Raw genomic sequence first — 20411 nt, forward strand, 5'->3', positions numbered from 1 at the left:
GCTCCTTTTTTCATAAAATACAAACTGCTATCAATTTTTAATGTAAACATATATCAGACTTGTGTGTTCATGTACAAATATGTACACCTAACTCATCAATTGCCGAGCACTTTTCTGAATTTTTTTAAGTTTTCATCAGACATTCATTCCCATTATACAAGACACTCAAAAGACTTCCATCTTCCATATTGTCGGACTTCCCTGAACCAATACACATTGAAATACAGAGGACCATCTCTTTGGAATAATTTACCTATATCTCTACAATCAATTTCTACATTATCTTTGTTCAAAAAACATTTGAAAAAGTTTTTAATGAGCAAATAGCAGTTTTAATAAGCTTTTTTTTTTCTTTTTTTTTTTTTTTTTTTTTTTTTTTTTTTTTCTTTTTTTCCCTTTTTTGTTTGTCTTGTTTTTATGTTTGTTTGTTTTTTTTGTTAATGCATCGCACCCTGTATGCTTCCATTTCTGTATATCAGTTTTATATCTATTTAGTCTTGACACCTTGAAGTTGTCAATATTAATTATATAGGGGAGGTATCTTTATAAGCCTTTTGGCTTCCAACCTCTCCTGCACAATGTTTTAATCTTTTGTTATTTTTTTGTCTTTGTATATATATATAATGTGCAAATAAAATAAACTAAACTAAACTAAAAACTAAACTGCTGTAGATGACGGGGTTCAATGTATCATCTGATAAACTCATAATAAAACAGTAAAAGCTGAACTTTGTCCTGTGCTGCAGGTTCAGGCTGGTTTATAGTGTTTTAATATTGAAGCAGGTCGTCACACTCAGATGAATCTAACCCTGTTTTTCTGCACAGACCTGATCAGGACACAAGTGAGCAGCTGGACTGACAGACACTCATGGAAATAAGTTCAGTAAGTGGAAATCTGCTGGATCTGAATTTTCTTTAAAATCAGTAAACTTCCTCTCAGGGAGGATGAAGGTTGAGGTTGATGATGAGTTCAGAGGTCTCAGTGGGACTGAATGCTGAAAATATTTACAGGTTAAATATTGTGTGTCAATAGGGCGAAGAGTAAACACACACATGTTCATGGACTTATTTGGTTTCATGTATGAGAGCTGTTTCAGTTTACACCAGTCTTTCACAGAGACTGGGTCGTGACCCTCAGGTGGGTCACAGAGGATTTTATTTTACACTGTTTAACTTCACTCACTCCTCTCCTACAGACTCTTTTAATAGATGTGTAAAGTGTTCCCTTGTTCTGTGTCACCAAATACATAAAAGACTGTGGAAGAAATTCAGCAAAATTAAGATTTATATGTGAAGTCAATCTTTTATAAAGCATTTAAAACATGTCTATTATTTTAGTTTTGAGAGGAAAAAACAAGACCCTGTTAATTCTGCTTAAATTCACTTTGTCTCATTTGTTGGCTAAAATATATCATCTGTAAATACTGTTTTCCTGATGAGAGTAAATAAAAACAATGAGATGACCTGTTAACTCACCTGAAGTCATTCATTTCTCATTCATCAAATATTTAACATGTATATGACTTCAGTAACATGAATTAAGGTAATATAAGGTGATGCAGAAATAGTAATAAAAGTGATCAGGTACATTCATTTATGCACAAATTAACTCTTCCCATGATTTATTGATGAAGTCTGTTGTGAATTGAGTAGGCATGCCGCGATTTTTGAAAAAATCGATTTAAATCGATTTTTTTTTAAATACGATTCGAATCGATTTAATTAAACCATGAATCGCGATGTGGCCTCCAGGCCAGCAGAGGGCGCACTCAAGTTAAACTACGTTCTTGTTCAACGTCACTATATGCGGCGCTACGTGTGACGTGCTAGCGCCGCTCCAGCTACAACAGGAAGTCGGGGTGCGCAGCGTGCCTATGCAGGTCAAAAACAAACAGTGCAGCAGCCAGTGAGCAGAGAGCGAGCGAGAGAAAAGAAAAGCACCAGGCGCAGCTGTGCCGCGGAACGGCTGCGCCGCGGCACGCAAAGATATAGAACCCATTCTAGTCAATGCTGTAATTTACAACAGAAGCGCCGCGGTGCGTCTCAGCAGCGTTCCAGAAGCGGCTCGGTGCTCCGCTCCGCAGAGAATACGCAGCGAGTCTATTTTCGACGGATGGCGCGTCAATTGGCACAGAACTGGTCGAACGGGCAGGAAGTCAGGCACGGAAAACAGGAGAGAATCCGGTTGATTTTCAAAATAAAACACCCCGTGCAGACTCGCGATCATAAAGACAGACAGAAAAGAAACAATTTAACTACGTAGTCTGCTTATCCATGGTAGAAGCACACAGAGCAAGGAAAGAGGACTTCATCAACAAAATCAGAGCAAGTAAACATAATCAGATGGGCAAAATGCTCCGCTGCTGAAACACTTCTGAAACGCTGCTGGTGTAAATTGAAGTCGTGTGCATGACGGAGCAAAACCGCGGCGCAGCCGTTCCGCGGCGCAGGCACGCCTGGTGTAAATCCCATGGCGGGGGTCAAACTCGAAAGCGAGGTTGAAATTGCGGAGGCACCGAGCAATTTCAAGTCCGAGGTGTGGAAACATTTTGGCTTCCCAAAGACAGTAAATGAAAAAGGAGAAAAGATAATAGACAAGACAAACACAATATGCAAACTATGTATTGAAAAGAGCATAAGAGAAAACACTACAGTATTTTTAAAAAGGAAAAGGCTGGAGAAATAAGAGAGAAATGTAAGAGAAATAATAAAGATAAGAATATTAGTCATTTGCCTGTAAATTAATTTTGTGTTGTACATGATTCGAATCGTGATTCGAATTGTATCGTGAGTTGAGTGAATCGTGGCATGCCTAGAATTGAGTCATTTTAAAAAGTGGATCCCCAGAAAAAAAAAAAGTTGGAAACACTGGTTTACACATCTAACATATTTGTAATGAATTCTAGTTGTCTGTCTATCAACTATTGATTAATGTTTTACTTGTGATTCGCTGACACAGACTGTCAACCAATCACTGTAGAGATACTGAATATGTTTATTCAAAAAACATGATGTGATCCATAGTAACAGGGTCGGCTCCGCCCCGTCTCGTCTCTCAGGATTCTCTCAGTTCTTCAGTAAAAATGTCTCTCAGCAGCTTTCAGAATAAATCTGAAGAACCACTCTGAGTGGAAGAATAAGATGCTTCTTCACATCTTATTGTCTGTCAGTGAATTTTCCAGAGATACGACTCTCTTCTCCTCAAGGCATTTATCTGAGCACTGAGCTGCTCTGTGTTCACTGTAGATGAGTGAGGACATCTAGTGGCCTGAGAGCAAAACTACACCAGCTGCTCTGTGATTCTCTGACAGTTTGTAGAAGCTCTTTAACCAAAATTATATTTTTAATGCTAAAATATAATTATTCTTACCCATTAATTTTCAAATTTACTGTTTTACAAAAAACAGAAAAAATAGTAAAACACTTTATTATTTCTTGATTAAGATGTAAAATTATAGTTATTTACTTGCATTCTTGAACAGAAAAATTCGTTTTAGTGGTTGAATGTTATGCTGGATTAATTTCTGATTTTCATAGAAGCCCAGAGAGTCGGCTCAAATTTGGGTATAAAAAGGTGAATTCAGTTTGCAGAAGCCAGAAAAATATCAATTATGAACAATAATTGTGGATGAAACAAATTTAAAAAAAACATTCAAACATTGAACTTTAGTGAAATAAAGGTTAGCAGGATAGGATAAATAGCTTGTTTCATTAACAGTTGTAGTCCAGTCATCCTCTGTTAAAGGTTTTGCTTGCAGTCATTTCCATGTGATGATTTCTTGCTTGCAGTCAAAAGTTCATTAAAGAGAGATGTGCCAACTTCAGGTGCAGGAACCTCATTTAGAGTCACATTTCTTTCATGTCTATATGTAAGTATGTAGTTGGATCCTTCACAAATTAACACCAACAGCCACAAATTAAAGATTCTGAGTTTCCTGTAATTTGGACTAACAGCCAATAATGACTGTTTCTGGTGCAGCACAGTAACTTCCTTGTGTCTCTGGTTGTTGTCTGGCAACTGACCAGAGACAAGAAATATTCTGGCTCTTAAACCCTGTGAACAAAAAGAAGCTGGTCATTTTTATAATTTCTTTTTAAATTTCTTTTTCTACTGACTAAACAAATGAGATATAATGTGTTTATTACAGCTTTAGAGCTGCTGGTAGGTGGATTTTGTTACCTTTGGACACAGCTAGGCTAGCTGTTTCCACCTGTTTTCAGTCTTTGTGCTAAGCTAAGCCTGTCAGCTTCTGGCAGCAGCCTTAAATTGACTGGACAGATAAAAGAGTGTTACTAACTCTGACAGAAAGAAAATAAGCATATCTCCCAAAATGTTGACCTCCTGCTTTATGTTAGATGATCTTTGGTGTGATGTTTTAAAGATGCTAACACATACTCCAAATCCCATTGTTGTTGTTGTTGTTTTGTTTTTTTTTACTTTGACTTTGCAGTTAAAACAAAGAAATGATGGTCATAATTCATTTATTCTGTTTTTACTGAGATGAGTTTGTCTTCATCTGTCAGGTATTTACTCAATCAGCTGTGACCAAACTGAATCTCTGAGTGACTTCAAAACAGTTCAGTTACTGATGAAAAGAGTTTTCATTCATTTTGTGTTTGTTTGTGTGTTTGCAGCAGAGAAACCTGTGGAGGATTCAACTGAACCTCAGATGGAAGCAGGAAGGTCACCAGTCACTGCCCAGAGTGGTAGTTCCATCATGGCTCCTCATCTTACTGGTGTTCATGTTGGACGAGACGTCCATCTAACCATCATCAACAACACACCTGGTAGACAGACACCTTTTGAATTTCTCTGCATTTCTTAAATGTATTTTATTACCAAGGTGTTGTGAAGAACAGTGGTAGAACTCGAAAGTGCTCCAGCCTGCTGTGAGAACACACAGAACCATATAATGTGTTCCAGTGTAATGTTAGTGTATTTGATGAGGATGTGTGTTCTCTGCTGCAGCAGCAGACAGGTACTGTCCTGTTGCTGTTCTTGTTCTGTCTGTTCTGAGCCTGGTGAGCTGTAGTGTCAGTTTGTTTTGGTCTGAGATGCCTGTGTATGTAGAACCTTTAAAATGAGTGATCACAGAGAAATTCATCTTCTACCTTGACATGATGCAGCCCCTGTATGATCCAGATACAGTGTGAGCTGGTTCCAGTAGTGATGGAGGAGCGACTCCTGGTGGCAGAAAAGAGAACAGCATGTTGGATTTTATGAAGCTGGAGGAAAGTTTGCTGCAGCAAACAGCTGGCCTGCTGTAGAAAAGTAGGACAGTTTCCAGAGCTACCACTGCTTTTATCATTTATCTTAAGTCTTTAACACAGATCACATGTAGCTGATGGTTTTAATGCTGACAGTTGAATGTTTCCACAGGTTTGTACTCACCTGATAACACTCACAGAGACACATGCACACATACCTGCACACACTGGAGGTCTTCATGGACCAAAGAGTGAACCTCATCCAAAAAACAACCTGTGTAGCTCAGCAAAGTACACAAAATACAAATACCAACACACTACAGTGAATCTATATTATTTGTAAAATGCCGAGACAGTTATCTAATCACAGAACAGCTGAAACACAGGTTGTTCATTGATACTGAGTTTACATGTGAGCAGCTTTTCTTAAATATATCAATAGAAAAGTGACACAAACAACATGAAGTCATCACAGAGAGTAAAACATGATGTTAGACTTTGTTGAACTGTTGGTTTCAGTCATATATACAAGATGGGTTTGAATATTAGCTTCTGTTCATTCAGTCAAACTTTACTTGTATAACACTTTTCATTCAGGTTAGTTCAGTTCAAAGAGCTTCACTGATGACTGACAAACTGATAAAAAGCCATAAAATATAAACAGTAAAACAGGTTGAGACTAATGCACTGAAGAAAAATACAAGTGAAATAATAAAACCAATAGAATACATTAAAACAGTAAATCAGATAAGACAATAACAAATAATGAAGATGACGATAACAAAAATATCACAAAAATATAAAAACGCATCTCAGAAGACAAACATGGCTGCTTTGTTTTACATTAAACTTTTAAATCTTGTTTTCAAAGACTGAAATTATTTTCAGTCATCAAATCAGCTTTGTGTTGTTCAGTGCTGAACATAAAAAAATCTCACAGTTTACACTTTATTTCTTGTCATATCTGGTTAATTAATGATGTTCATATTGTGTTTGCTTGAGTCCTGTTCTGTGATTTCTTATGTAACAGTAAATATACACATATATATTCAGTACAGACGTTATATAAAAATAATGTGCAACAGGAAGTACGTTCTCAAGGAAACAAACTGCAGACGGATGATGTTTTCTGTTCACATCATGAGGTTCACTTTGAATTATGTTTTTATATTTACTTTTTATTTACTCCGAGTCTGTTTAACACTGCGCTCTGACTGACTGGTGTGTTTTCTTAAATATATCTATATAAAACAGGGAGGATCAAACTCACAAGTCTGTCATTCAATATGTTTGATCATCTGTCTGTAGATCAGATGACAGATGATCAGTAAATATATTAAATTATATATTTCACTCCCAAGTCAGTTTGACACACTGAGTGCAGCAGAAAGAATAAAACTAAAACTGTCTCACACACAATAAGAATAACCTTCATCTAAGCAGCACATTAATTTAATGGACGACACAAATGTAATTATAGTCAGATCTACTCGTGTTCTGGAGCAGTGAAATTATCAGTCAAAAGTGTTTCTCCAGCTGAAAGTTATTAATGTTGTGTGTTATAAATATTTTAGTGTGTTTTCTTTGATCATTTTAACTTATGTAAAGTGTCTTTGAGGATCCTGAACAGAAGATATAGAATAAATGTATTAACATGATTATTCTGTCCTTCCTGCATGTGGAAGCTGCAGGAGTGTTTCCTTCAGTCTGGATTATGATGGTTATGATCACCTTCTTCTTTATTATTTATCTAATATTATAGTAAAATATTCTGGTGTGATGTCGGGAGTCTTGTCTATGATGTGATTGGTCAGATGCCGTAAACTCCACCCTGTTTATGAGAAAGTCCTCGTGTCTAGTTGAGTTGATACCCACTTATCCTTGATCGTCTTTGTTCAGTTTAGTGAAGTCAGATCACTTAAAGACTCGCTGGGTTTGTTGAACCTGCTTCATAGTTCAGGTCCCTGGTGTGTCAGACCTGCCAGTCTGCTCTGGAGCCCCTGGACTGGACCCAGACCCTGTTTCACTGCCAGTAGTAATAAAGTAATAACAGTTATAACAGCAATAGTACTTTGTCAGTTAGTTTTATTTTATTATTATTTGTTTATTTGTTTGTTTGTGTCTTTTTAACTGCATAGTAGTTATTATAGTGTTATTACTAGTATTTTATCTGTAGTCATGTATTTATTTTTGTCTCTTCCTCTCTTTATTCTCTGTCTGCACACACACACACACACACACACACACACACTCACAATTCTGTACTGTTCTGGCTTTTGTCTTAGAATCATAAATAAATAAAAATAAAAACACATAAAGGTCACTAACTGTATCCATCGACCTCATGTCTCATTCACATGACAGGAAACACCTTTATTATCTCTATAGTCGATCTCATCCTTTATTTTTTTGTAGTTTGAATGATTTCATTTATTCCCTGTTTTAAATAATATTTGTATATAATTGTATTGAAGAATTGCAGCTACAAATAAAGATTTATTGGTGGAGTTACACAGAGATCACAATCCAACTAATCAGCTGTACAAGATGAAATGATATAACCTACAGAACAGAACACAGAGACATTTAAATAAACACATGGAAGTGAAAAGGTAATTAAATTAACTTAATGAAAGATGAGTAATAAGTCAAACTGTAAATATAACACATAATCTGTGTCTGTCTTTGTGTCAGTAGATGTCAGTGATGTTGGACAGACTCCAGAGAACAGAGGACCTTCCTCCTCTCAGACTGAAGGTAAAGCTGCTGTATTCTCTGCTCTGTACGGAAGCCCTGAAGGACAAACTCTAGTTTAACAGTTTTAACTACAATTAATCTACTAACTAATCTCTTACCTTAAACTTAAAATGGGAACAGACAGAAAATTAACCTGATCTGATCAAATCAGTGGAAACACTGGAAAGATGGAAAAAATTGAAAATATTACAAAACATCTTTGGAGGTGAAGAAGTTTGTGTATCTTACAATCTTACAGTTTCTTTTAGCAGATATAAAGAAAATGCAACATGAGGTCATGAATCATGTGACTTAAACGTCACTCAAGATTCTGCTGAAGAGACTAAAACATCAGATGTGTGTGGAGCGAAGAGGAGACTGAAACCTTCATCACATTAATACATGAAACAAACAGAAAAGTCATATTTCCATCACGTTGTCCTCATGGTTTCCTGAGCTTTAAGGTCTGACTCAGGGTCAGATGTCATCTTGTTGCCTCCTCTCCTTTTTCAATGGTTTAAAGGAACCTAACTGGAAAATTTGTGCCACCAGCTGTTTTTCTCAATGTACCCACCTCCTAATATTTTCATAACTCTCATGGATGATGTCAAAGTCACAGGGGATATTTTCTGATTTTTGACTGGTGAGTTTGGTTCATTTCATCGGTTTAATTACATGAAATTAAGATCTAAACATCATTTAACTGATTCCAAAAAACAAGAGAATAAAGGAAATACAATGTGTGCACTTCTGGGCGTACGAGAGAGAGAGAGAGAGAGAGAGAGAGAGAGAGAGAGAGAGAGAGTGAGAGAGAGAGAGTGAGAGAGAGAGAGAGAGAGAGAGTGAGTGTGAGTGTGTGTACATGGACAGAGGGAGAAAAGTGAAAGTGATGACTTTGTGAGGACTTTGTTTCTGACATTTCAACCAGTAGGTGGCAGCAACACCTGCAGCTGCTCAAACCTGAACTTTAACTTTTTAATCTCTGTTGCTCCACTCATTCTGTCTGACTGCAGTTTACTTGTTTTTTGTTTCTGTTTCTGTTTCTGTTTCACAGATGAGATTATTCCAGTACCAGAGCCACGACACATCTCATATTACCGACAAAAGCTTCAGTCAAATCTCCAGGATACATTTAAATGTGTACAAGAGGCCTGGATGGAAAGAAAGGATAAACAACCTCTGCATGAAATCTACACAGAGCTGTACGTCACAGCTGGAGGTGACATTCACATCAACAAACAGCATGAGGTCTTACAGATTGAAGCAGCAGTGAAGCCAGCAGATACAGAGACAACAATTAAACCCAGTGACATGTTCAAACCTCCCTCTGGAAAAGAAATATCCATAAGAACAGTTCTGACCAATGGAATCGCAGGAATTGGCAAAACATTTCTTGTGCGCAAGTTTGTGTTGGACTGGGCTGAAAGAAGAGCCAATCAAGATGTGCATCTCATTTTCCCCTTCACCTTCCGCCAGCTGAATTTACGGAAAGGTAAAGAGTTTCGTTTGGCAGAACTCCTTCATGAATGTATCAGGGAGACCAGAAGCATCCCAGAAGAAGCTCTTAATTACATCTTTACATCTCTGCAGTCATCAGGAAACACAAACTTTGACAAAAGTACATTCAAACTTCTGTTTGTTCTGGATGGACTGGATGAGAGCCGCCTTGAAATGGACTGTTCTTCTGAACAAAACCAGGAAGTTAAATTTGGTGTTACAGAGTCCACCTCAGTGGATGTGCTTCTGGAAAACCTCATCAGGGGGAATCTGCTCCCCTGTGCTCGATTCTGGATAACCACACGACCTGCAGCAGCCAATCAGATTGATTCTGACTTTGTTGACATAGTGACAGAGGTCAGAGGGTTCACTGACCCACAGAAGGAGGAGTACTTCAGGAAGAGATTCACAGATGAGGAGCAGACCAGCAGAATCATCTCCCACATCAAGACATCACGAAGCCTCCACATCATGTGTCACATCCCAGTCTTCTGCTGGATCACTGCTATAGTTCTGGAGGACATGTTGAAGACCAGAAAGGGAGGAGAGCTGCCCAAGACCCTGACTGAGATGTACACTGAATTCCTGTGGTTTCAGGTTCATCAGACAAAAGACAAGTATGACCCAGAAAAATGCATTCAGTACATTAAGTCATTAGCAAAACTGGCTTTCCACCAGCTGAAAAAGGGCAACCTGATCTTCTATGAGAAAGATCTGACAGAGAGCGGCATTGATGTCAGTGGAGCTTCAAACTGTTCAGGAGTGTTCACAGAGATCTTTAAAGAGGAACGTGGGAGGAAGGATGATGAAGACAAGAAGATGTTCAGCTTCGTCCATCTGAGTGTTCAGGAGTTTTTGGCAGCTTTGTATGTGGAGATGTCGCTCATCAACAGAAACAAGAATGTGATGTCTGAACTTGCAGAAACTCTTGGTGAACGTGTGAAAATGTTTTTCAGCAAAACATCTGTGACAGAGGTCCAAAGGTTTGCTATTGACAAGGCCTTACAGAGTCCAACTGGACACCTGGACTTGTTCCTCCGTTTCCTCCTGGGTCTTTCTCTGCAGACCAGACTCCCTCAAGGCCTCCTGAAAAAGGAAAGACGCCCACAGACCAATCAGGAAACTGTCAAGTACATCAAGAAGAAGATCAGTGAGAATCTGTCTCCAGAGAGAAGCATCAATCTGTTCCACTGTCTAAATGAACTGAATGATGGTTCTCTAGTGGAGGAGATCCAACAGTACCTGAGTTCAGGAAGTCTCTCCACAGATAAACTGTCTCCTGCTCAGTGGTCAGCTCTGGTCTTCATCTTACTGTCATCAGAAAAAGATCTGGACGTGTTTGACCTGAAGAAATACTCTGCTTCAGAGGAGGTTCTTCTGAGGCTGCTGCCAGTGGTCAAAGCCTCCAACAAAGCTCTGTAGGTTCACAGATAACTGCAGATAATAATGTCATCACATGTGGAGTTTAATTGTGTCTCCACAGATTAATGCAGTCATGAAATTGAAAAAAAATCACCATCACATTGTAGTTCACTTGAGGTTAAAATTATTATGATCCCAGAGATGTGACTATAATTTTAGAAATGTTCATCAGTTGCTGTTAGATCCCAGTAATATACACAATAAAAACACTAATCATGGAAAAATAAGGGCAGTCATAGAAATGTGTTTTATTATATTGTAGGTGACAGAAACAGTCTCAGTTTTTGTCTTTATCTCTAACTCTCCTTCAGGCTGAGTGGCTGTAATCTGTCAGAGAGAAGCTGTGAAGCTCTGTCCTCAGTCCTCAGCTCCCAGTCCTCGAGTCTGAGAGACCTGGACCTGAGTAACAACGACCTGCAGGATTCAGGAGTGAAGCGTCTCTCTGCTGGACTCCAGAGTCCACACTGTAGACTGGAAACTCTCAGGTCAGGATTTATTTTCTGTTTAACAGAGGAGCATTTAAATGTTACTTGACATACAAGTTAATGTCTATTAAAAAAGATCCCAACATCTACTGGATTTCACTTCTAGATTAAACTCACATAGAACAAACAGTTTCTTCTGACAGACTTTCTGGAAATGTCTGTCTTTGTGAAAATGTCAGAATTTCTTTAAAATGTTCAGCAAAGGTAACATTAGCAGCTTTAAATCCTCTGGAAACTCCATCCATCCATCCATTGTCTTCCGCTTATCCGGGGCTGGGACACCCAGACTTCTCTCTCCCTGGACACTTCCTCCAGGTCTTCTGGAGGGACCCCAAGGCGTTCACAGGCCAGCCGAGTGACATAATCACTCCAGTGTGTCCTGGGTCTTCCCCGGGGCCTCCTCCCAGTGGGGCATGCCCGGAACACCTCCCCAGGGAGGCGCCCAGGAGGCATCCGATATAGATGCCCAAGCCACCTCATCTGACTCCTCTCGACGTGGAGGAGCAGCGGCTCTGCTCCGAGCTCCTCCTGGGTGACAGAGCTCCTCACCCTATCTCTAAGGGAGCGCCCCACCACCCTGCAGAAGAAACTCATTTCAGTCGCTTGTATCCGAGATCTTGTTCTTTCGGTCACGACCCAAAGTTCATGACCATAGGTGAGGGTAGGAACGTAGAATGACCAGTAAATCGAGAGCTTCGCCTTTCGGCTCAGCTCCTTCTTTCCCACGACAGACCGGTGCAACGACCGCATTAGTGCTGCCGCTGCACCAATCCATCTGTCAATCTCGCGCTCCATCCTCCCCTCACTCGTAAACAAGACCCCAAGATACTTGAACTCCTCCACTTGAGGCAGGAACTCTCCTCCGACCCGGAGGAAGCAAGCCACCTTTTCCTGGTCGAGAACCATGGCCTCAGACTTGGAGGTGCTGATTCTCATCCCAGCTGCTTCACACTCGGCTGCAAACCACCCCAGTACCTGCTGAAGGTCCTAGTTCGAAGGAGCCAACAGGACAACATCGTCCGCAAAAAGCAGAGATGAGATCCTGTGGTCCCCAGACTGGACTCCCTCCAGCCCCTGGCTGCGCCTAGAAATTCTGTCCATAAAAATAATGAACAGAACCGGTGACAAAGGGCAGCCCTGCTGGAGTCCAACATGCACCGGGAACAGGTCTGACTTACTGCCGGCAATGCGAACCAAGCTCCTGCTCCGGTCATACAGAGACCGTACGGTCCTTAGCAAAGAGCCCCGAACTCCATACTCCCGAAGCACCTCCCACAGAATGCCACGAGGAACACGGTCGAATGCCTTCTCCAAGTCCACAAAACACATGTGGACTGGTTGGACAAACTCCCATGAAGCCTCAAGTACCCTGTGGAGGGTATAGAGCTGGTCCAGTGTTCCACGACCTGGACGAAAACTGCATTGTTCCTCCTGGATCCGAGGTTTGAGTATCGGCCGAATTCTCTTCTCCAGTACCCTGGAATAGACTTTCCCAGGGAGGCTGAGGAGTGTGATCCCCCTGTAGTTGGAGCACACCCTCCGGTCCTCCTTCTTAAATAGAGGGACCACCACCCCGGTCTGCCAGTCCAGAGGCACTGTCCCCAACTACTCAGCGATGTTGCAGAGGCGTGTCAACCAAGACAGCCCTACAACATCCAAAGACTTGAGGTACTCAGGGCGGATCTCATCCACCCCCGGTGCCTTGCCACTGAGGAGCTTCCGAACTACCTCAGTGACTTCAGCTTGGGTGATGAATGAGTCAACCTCTGGGTCCCCAGCCTCTGCTTCTTCAACAGAAAGCGTGTCAGTGGGATTGAGGAGATCCTCGAAGTATTCCTTCCACCGTCCAACAATATCCCCAGTCGAAGTCAACAGCTCCCCCACCACCACTGTAAACAGTATTGGCAGGGTACTGCTTCCCTCTTCTGAGGCGCCGGACGGTTTGCCAGAATCTCCTCTACGGCCTCCCCGAACTTTTCCCATACCTGAGTTTTTGCTTCCACAACCACCCGGTCCGCAGCAGGCTTGGCCTGCTGGTACCCGTCGGCTGCCTCAGGAGTCCCATGAGCCAACCAAACTCGATAAGACTCCTTCTTCAGCCTGATGGCATCCCTTACCTCCAGTGTCCACCACCAGGTTCGGGGATTGCCGCCGTGACAGGCACCGGAGACCTTATGGCCACAGCTCCGGATGGCCACATCAATACAAACCCACAATATCATATTAGCCATGTAATTTAGTGTTTAATGTACATACTGTAAATATCAGCATCTAAAACATGAGAAAATGGTTTTAATCCAAAATTGAAATATTGCCATTTAAATTTTTCTTCACTTCCCTTTAGTTCACTTCAATCAGAAATTTATTCCAAGGATTAGAACAATTAATTCCACTAACCTAAATCCTCATTAATTTCTTGTTGTCCTCCTCAAACGGTGGAACAAAACTTCTCTGCTCCTGTCGACTTAATCTGCCTCTCTAGTCTGAGCCGACTCAGCGACGGGGAGCTGAGGCTGTTATATCACTCCTTTGACACAAACAGTCATTTTACTTTGCAGAAACCAATATCAGTTTAAGTGTAAACAATATTTATAATATTTTGACTGATTTACTTTGTGTCAGAGCCTTTTCAGACAGAGAACTGATGCTGTCGTCTATGATCTCGTCACACTCACCAAGACTCCTTTGGAAAGAAAAAGTCTTTTATCTGACAGGACACAGGAGCTGCTGGTCTTCTGCTGCTCTGATCTGTTAGTTGGGGAGATCATACAATCAAACATGTATGTGAGGGTTTGTACATGTGTGTGAGCCTCTATCTGTGGAATGTAATGTTAATTTGGATCTGAACAAACATTAAAACACTGAAGTCACACAATAAGACAAACAAACTAAGTGATTGAGGCAGCAGTAGACCAACAACTCCTGTGTCCTGTGAGGTGAAATGACTGTTTTTGTGAAGAGTCTTGGTGACTTTGAAGAGAACAAAGATGGAGGCTTCAGTTCTCTGTTGGAAAAGTCTGTCTGACAGCAACATGAAGCAGTGAAAACATCCTAATATAGTCTACACTTTATTTACACACTAAACTGATACTGAATTTTTTAGGATGCACAATAAATATTGGTACAGATAAATGATCAGCTAATATTGTCCATCACATCTATATCAGTCTATATCAGTATCAGCATATATTAGCTGATAAATATCTGATGTAATAATATCTGATTTGACAGATGATGTCAAATTATTTCATTTGAATTAATTAAAGGTAAAATGCTCCATGAAGCTTCCATGTTGATGTCCATCAAATCATGACGTCCAACACAGTCTTAAGAAACGGTCTAAACCCTGGGTCTGTAACAGGGAGTCTGTGACCCTGAGGGGATCCTGACTTACTGCAGGGACCCAAATTACTGTTCCATCATTATTTGAAAGTTTTCTTTTCAAGAAGTGAAATGTGTCTGAAAACATGAATCCAACATATTATTTGATAAATCAGTCAATTTGTAAAAGAAAAGCAACAAGAAACATGTGAAAATATTCAGTGTAATATGTGGAGTATGAGGCTCCAGCTTTGTCTATCAATCAGCTAAGAGGTCCAGGTGAAGACCCCTGGTCTTTGTATTTTTACTATTTAAAGCAACATTTCCAGAGTCTTTAAGTAGTATTTTTACATTAACAATGGATCAAAAGACTATATGTAATATAAAAGATGATCTTCCAGATGACTGATTTGTTTCTACGACACACAACTTAACTGTGTCAGTCAGTGTTTCAGTCTCACTGCTCTCATCAGTTTGGGGCGACACGGTGCTTCAGTGGTTCACACTGTTGGCTCACAGCAATGTCTCAGCGTACTCTGGCTTCCTCCCACAGACCGAAGACCTGCAGGTTCATAATAGCAGCTTATAACAGGTTCATTGGTGACTGTAAATTGTCCGTAGGTGGACATGATTGGTTGTTTGTCTCTCTGTGTCAGTCCTGTGATGAACTGGTGACTTGTCCAGGGTGAACCCCGCCTCTCGCCCAGTGTCAGCTGGGATAGGCTCCAGCTCTATGGATCATCTGTGTGTTTTTCATCAAACAAGCTGTGATGAAGCCACTGTACACTACCTGTCCAGCAGCAAACAGCAGAGAGACACAGTTAGAGACTATCTGGTGAAGAAGGTGGAACATGTAGCAGCTAAAGAGCAGCACAGATTTCAAGATATTTTTCTGATCTCACAGATGTCTGATGTCTGCCCACAATGATTAAGAAGGTTTTGTTTTGGGCTAAAAGCAACTTTACTGTGTCTCCAGTCTGTCAGGCTGTCTGATCACAGAGGAAGGCTGTACTTCTCTGGCCTCAGCTCTGAGATCCAACCCCTCCCATCTGAGAGAGCTGGACCTGAGCTACAATCATCCAGGAGACTCAGGAGTGAAGCTTCTGTCTGCTGGACTAAAGGATCCACACTGGAGACTGGACACTCTGAGGTATGAACACACAACAAGAGCTCACACACTGTTTGTGTGTCACACTGACAAGCTGAGGACTGTTGGTTCACAGTCTGTAGCAGCAACACTGCTGATAACAGTGAAGACAGTAACTGATGTGCTGAGAGTCCCTGAGAGTCCCTGCATCTCACCAGTTACACCAGTATGTCCATGCTGGTCTGCCATCAACTGACCAGTTACACAGCACTACCAACCTGTCTGCTCACCGCTCAACCAGCTACACAAACTCAACAACTCAACAAAGATCAATCAAATGGATTACTAATTGTTTGTTGAATATTTGTGTCCAAGTTGTTGAATGTTTGTGTAACATATGTTGAGTATAATGTTTGATGAATTATCACCTAAACTCTATAGATAATCTGTGAAACATCTGCAGATAAACTGAAACAGTTGAATTGTTGAAATGTTACAAATACTCTCTAAACTATCTGTAGGTGGACTATCCAAATAAAGTCTGACTCAATAGGTAATTAAAGAAATCAATTATTAATAATAATAATCCTCAACTAATAAACAGATACATATAAACAGTGACATGTTCCAAGTGCATCATTTGACGTGTGTGAAATGATGGTCTGGTCTGTTTGATTGTGTTTGTTCAAAGAATAAATTGATGACATCACTATTTCACCTTGTTTTTTTCCATGGTTGTCTGAACCTCTTAAAGGAGCAGTCTGTAGAATTTGAGGCTCAATCACACTCAAAGTGATAATTGACTTTATTTGAACTTTATTTATTGAGGGGAGTTTGACTGAGAGCAATGCTCTCTTTTTCAGGAACGTCCTGATCACATTCACACAGTTACACACATTCACAGCTGGAAGCTGCCCAGTACAACCACAGTCTGATCTGCCGGCCAGAGCAGCTCCACTGGAGCAGTTGGGGTTCAGGGTCTTGCTGAAGGGCACCTCAGTGGTGGTAATGAGGGAGGGGCAAGAGCTGCTCTTTCAATTTCTCCACCCAGATTTATCCTGCTGACGACCTCCAGGACACAAGCTTGTTTCTCAAACCTTTAGGTCACCACTGCCCCAACATTTCTGTTGACCACTGAATTAAAGACACGAGAAATTATATTTTTATCTTTTAGTATTTTACTGTCTTGATGTTTTGGATGTTTCCTTCTTGTCTGACCTTTTTATTCTTTGACTGTTTTCTTCTGAGTATTTGATGTAAAGTTGAACTGAGTCTGTGTGTGAAATGTGTTTTATAAATGCAGCTGTTTTGTCTTCATGGTGGATCTGAGTGAAGGTTTATGAAGATCATTGATGAAGAAGCTTCTGAAGGTTCATTCTGACTTTGTTTCTTCCTCCAGGGTGGATCATGGTGGAGAGCAGAGGCTGAAACCTGGTGTGAGGAAGTGTAAGTATGTGTTCACTGTGATTCATGAAAACAAGGCGGCTCATGTTCAAGTAGTTTAAAGCAAAAGCTTCTGTATCTGCATTCAACTGTCAGTTTGAAAGGAGATCCAGAAAGATGAGAAGTTTTGATCTAATTAACAGTCAGTCTGTTAATGAAGCAACAAATAAACCCATCAGGTGTGTTAGATGATAAACTGCTGCTGTGTTGTGTCTCGTTCTCTCCATCAGATGCCTGTGAACTCACAGTCGACACAAACACAGTAAACACAAACCTCAAACTGTCTGACAACAACAGGAAGGTGACATGTGTGGAGAAGCAGCCATATCCTGATCATCCAGAGAGGTTTGACTTCTTCTGTCAGCTGCTGTGTAGAAATGGTCTGACTGGTCGCTGTTACTGGGAGGTCGAGTGGAGAGGAGAGGTTGATATATCAGTGAGTTACAGAGGAATCAGGAGGAGAGGAAAGAGTGAAGACTGTTTGTTTGGACGGAATAATCAGTCCTGGAGTCTGAGCTGCTCTGATGTTAGAGGTTACTCTGTCTGTCACAATAAGAGAAGAACAGACCTCCTCTCTTCCTCTGTCTCTAACAGAGTAGCAGTGTATGTGGACTCTTCTGCTGGCTCTCTGTCCTTCTACAGAGTCTCCTCTGACACACTGATCCGCCTCCACACCTTCAACACCACATTCACTCAACCTCTTTATCCTGGATTTAGAGTCTGGTACATGCTCTCTGGTTCTTCAGTGTCTCTGTGTTCACTGTAGGAGGGAGACACACACACACTTTCTGTCTCCGTGTGTATTTACTTTGCTGAAAGTTCATCTAATTTTAAAAAACCTTAAAAAAGAAACTCACATAAATAAACATGTATATACAATTAACACATATCTACACACATATAAATCATCAAAAATGTGTTTTTTTTTCTTGGACAGATCAAATGAAATCAGAGTGAAACAAATCAGATTCTACAGTTTTTATAAATGTGATGTTGTTATAAAATGTTTGACATTAGTTATGTAATGTATCTGAGCTCTGAGATCTCTGTATCATCTCTTCTCATGTAACGTGTGTCTGAATGATAAATGCTGTGATCTGATCATATCTTTGATGTCACATGTGTTTTATATTTTATTCTGTTCTTGAATATTCTGTAAAATATTGTTAAAAAATCAGAAATACTTCATTGAGTATTTAATCATTGATTTATTGAACTTTATACTTAAATGTGTTAAAAGCTTCAAAATGTAAAACTAACAATACCTACTGATAACATCAGTGTAAAAATGTTCTCTTATAATCACCTTTGTTTTAAAATCAATTATTTATGAAAATGTTGGACCTTTAAAATTGTGTCCCAGATTTCCAACAACTCTACATCAGGCATAAAAAGGGTCAGCTATACCCTAAGGACCCCTGTCTCACTTCCTGGTTTATAAAAGGTGGGAATACAAACACTGGTAAACTTTCTATTTTTAGATCAATTCATTCAATAATATTTCTATCAGATGTGTCTCAGCCATAATATGTGGACTCTGTAGTCCTTCTAAATCAAAGATCAATAAGAATTATGGTTTAAATATTTTGATTAACATTAAGAGACTCTGAGACACTTTAAAAAATAAAATGGCTGCTCACTGTGACGACGCTGTGAAATGAAAAAATGTTAGACATTATCAACTCTGTCAGATCTTAGAGAGCTGACATCTCTGCTGACGGAGATGATTTAACTCTCAGTTGTCTAATAATTAAATGATGTCTTTGAAATTAGCACTCTTTCAATTTAATAATAAAAATAAAAATAAGTCAGTCACCCCATCAAAATGTCTGGACACACCCCTGTATGTGACATCAAGTCTGTGAGGGAGACGTCAGAAAAGTTTGTTTTCTGAAAGAGAAAAACTTTAAAAAGTTGCAGGAGCTTTAAATCAGGGCTGCAACCAACGTTTAATCTGACAGTTATTTTCACTATTAATCAGTTAATCTTTGTGGAAAACATTCAGTTTCCCAAATCTTCATGTTTAAGAAGCTGAAGTGAACAAATGTGAAACTTTTGCATAAAAAATGACTGAAACAATTCATCAAAGTTTGCAGCTAATTTTCTTTCAATCAACTAATCATTGTAACTCTACATTAAATACAAATTACTGTTGGCCTTGATTTTTCTAATGTCGTCAAAAAAATTACACAACATGAACTGTTCATAGTTTGACTTCAGATTTATTGGATCCAAAAATCCATCTTACACAAATCAACATGTACAACAAATATTACAATATATACAAGATATTTTCTATTTACAGCAGATATGGAGGCCGGCGGCTTTTAACACTGAATAAAATATAAGACAGGAAGCAGTTGGTCAGTGTCCGAACATCTCCTGCGAGGCGTAGGTCATGTAGAGGAAGCCGTCCTCGTCCTGGTGGTCTTTGTACACCTGAGCCATGGTGAGGGACATGCTGGCCAGCCCGCTGTTGTTGATGAGCAGGTAGAAGGCCTGAGTGGGCAGCAGAGCCATCCTGTTCCTGCAGACAGAAGACAAAGAGAGGCTCATTAATGAGAGGCATCCTGCAGACTGCACGCCGTCTGTTAGCTGCTTCACCACTAATGTGGATCCTCCATCTTTTCCTTACTTTCTCTTTCACTCCTCCTTTTCTTCTCTCCTCTTCACTCTTTAAATACAGACTTCCTCGTCTGTCCTCCTCTCACCTGTAAAACAAAGAGTTGTGTTATATTAACTTACCATGCAGTAAAAATATTGGTGAAATTGATTGTGGGCACCCGTATAAAAAGGATTTTCTCTTTATTGATAAGAACAAGTAACAGAGGAGAGATTATATTAACTCCTTCCTGGATTTATTCTCTGTAGTTACATCAGAGATGAAGGAATTTTATCATAAGACTTCAGTTTTTACAGTAGTTGTGTTTTTTTCACGGTTAGCTTTATTTCTTTTTAGATATAATGTTGTTTTGTACCTTTATTTTGAAGTTTCTGTGTTGTAGGTGCAACATCCTTCAGAGGCGGGACATCTGTGTGTCTCATTGGATAATTGACAGAGTCAGCCATCTTGTGTGTATATAAAGGTGGAGCTTTAACCTGCTCTGTTTGTGTTGATGTGTGTTGGTGGAAGATTCAGACTCTTCAGTTTTGTCTAGTTGATGTTTTTTTTGTTTCCACATTTGGTTCTTTGTAACTTGAGCTCCTCACTG

At 40.0% G+C, this 20411-nt stretch overlaps 2 protein-coding genes across 2 annotated transcripts in view; both read left to right on the top strand.

Moving 5' to 3' along the window:
- Nucleotides 1–8024, top strand: part of LOC146329352 (E3 ubiquitin-protein ligase Midline-1-like) — a gene marked incomplete at its 5' end in the record, with an annotated part of 25521 nt that extends 17497 nt beyond the window's left edge. Inside the window, 2 exons of the mRNA XM_084714415.1 lie at nt 4636–4788; nt 7903–8024. Coding sequence (XP_084570541.1) covers nt 4636–4788; nt 7903–8024 — 275 coding nt within the window. The remainder of the gene's footprint in view (nt 1–4635; nt 4789–7902) is intronic.
- LOC146329353 (protein NLRC3-like) lies at nt 7903–19080 on the top strand. Its single transcript, XM_084714619.1, has 6 exons — nt 7903–7965; nt 8999–10859; nt 11175–11348; nt 15646–15819; nt 17156–17202; nt 17430–19080. The coding sequence occupies exons 2-6, from the start codon at nt 9100–9102 to the stop codon at nt 17963–17965; spliced, it is 2691 nt and encodes an 896-aa protein (XP_084570745.1). The 5' UTR covers nt 7903–7965; nt 8999–9099; the 3' UTR covers nt 17966–19080.
- The last annotated feature ends 1331 nt before the right edge of the window (nt 19081–20411 follow it).

Source organism: Lutjanus erythropterus, chromosome 3 (assembly GCF_056507025.1).
Source record: "Lutjanus erythropterus isolate fLutEry1 chromosome 3, fLutEry1.hap2, whole genome shotgun sequence".
NCBI classification, from domain to species: domain Eukaryota; kingdom Metazoa; phylum Chordata; class Actinopteri; order Lutjaniformes; family Lutjanidae; genus Lutjanus; species Lutjanus erythropterus.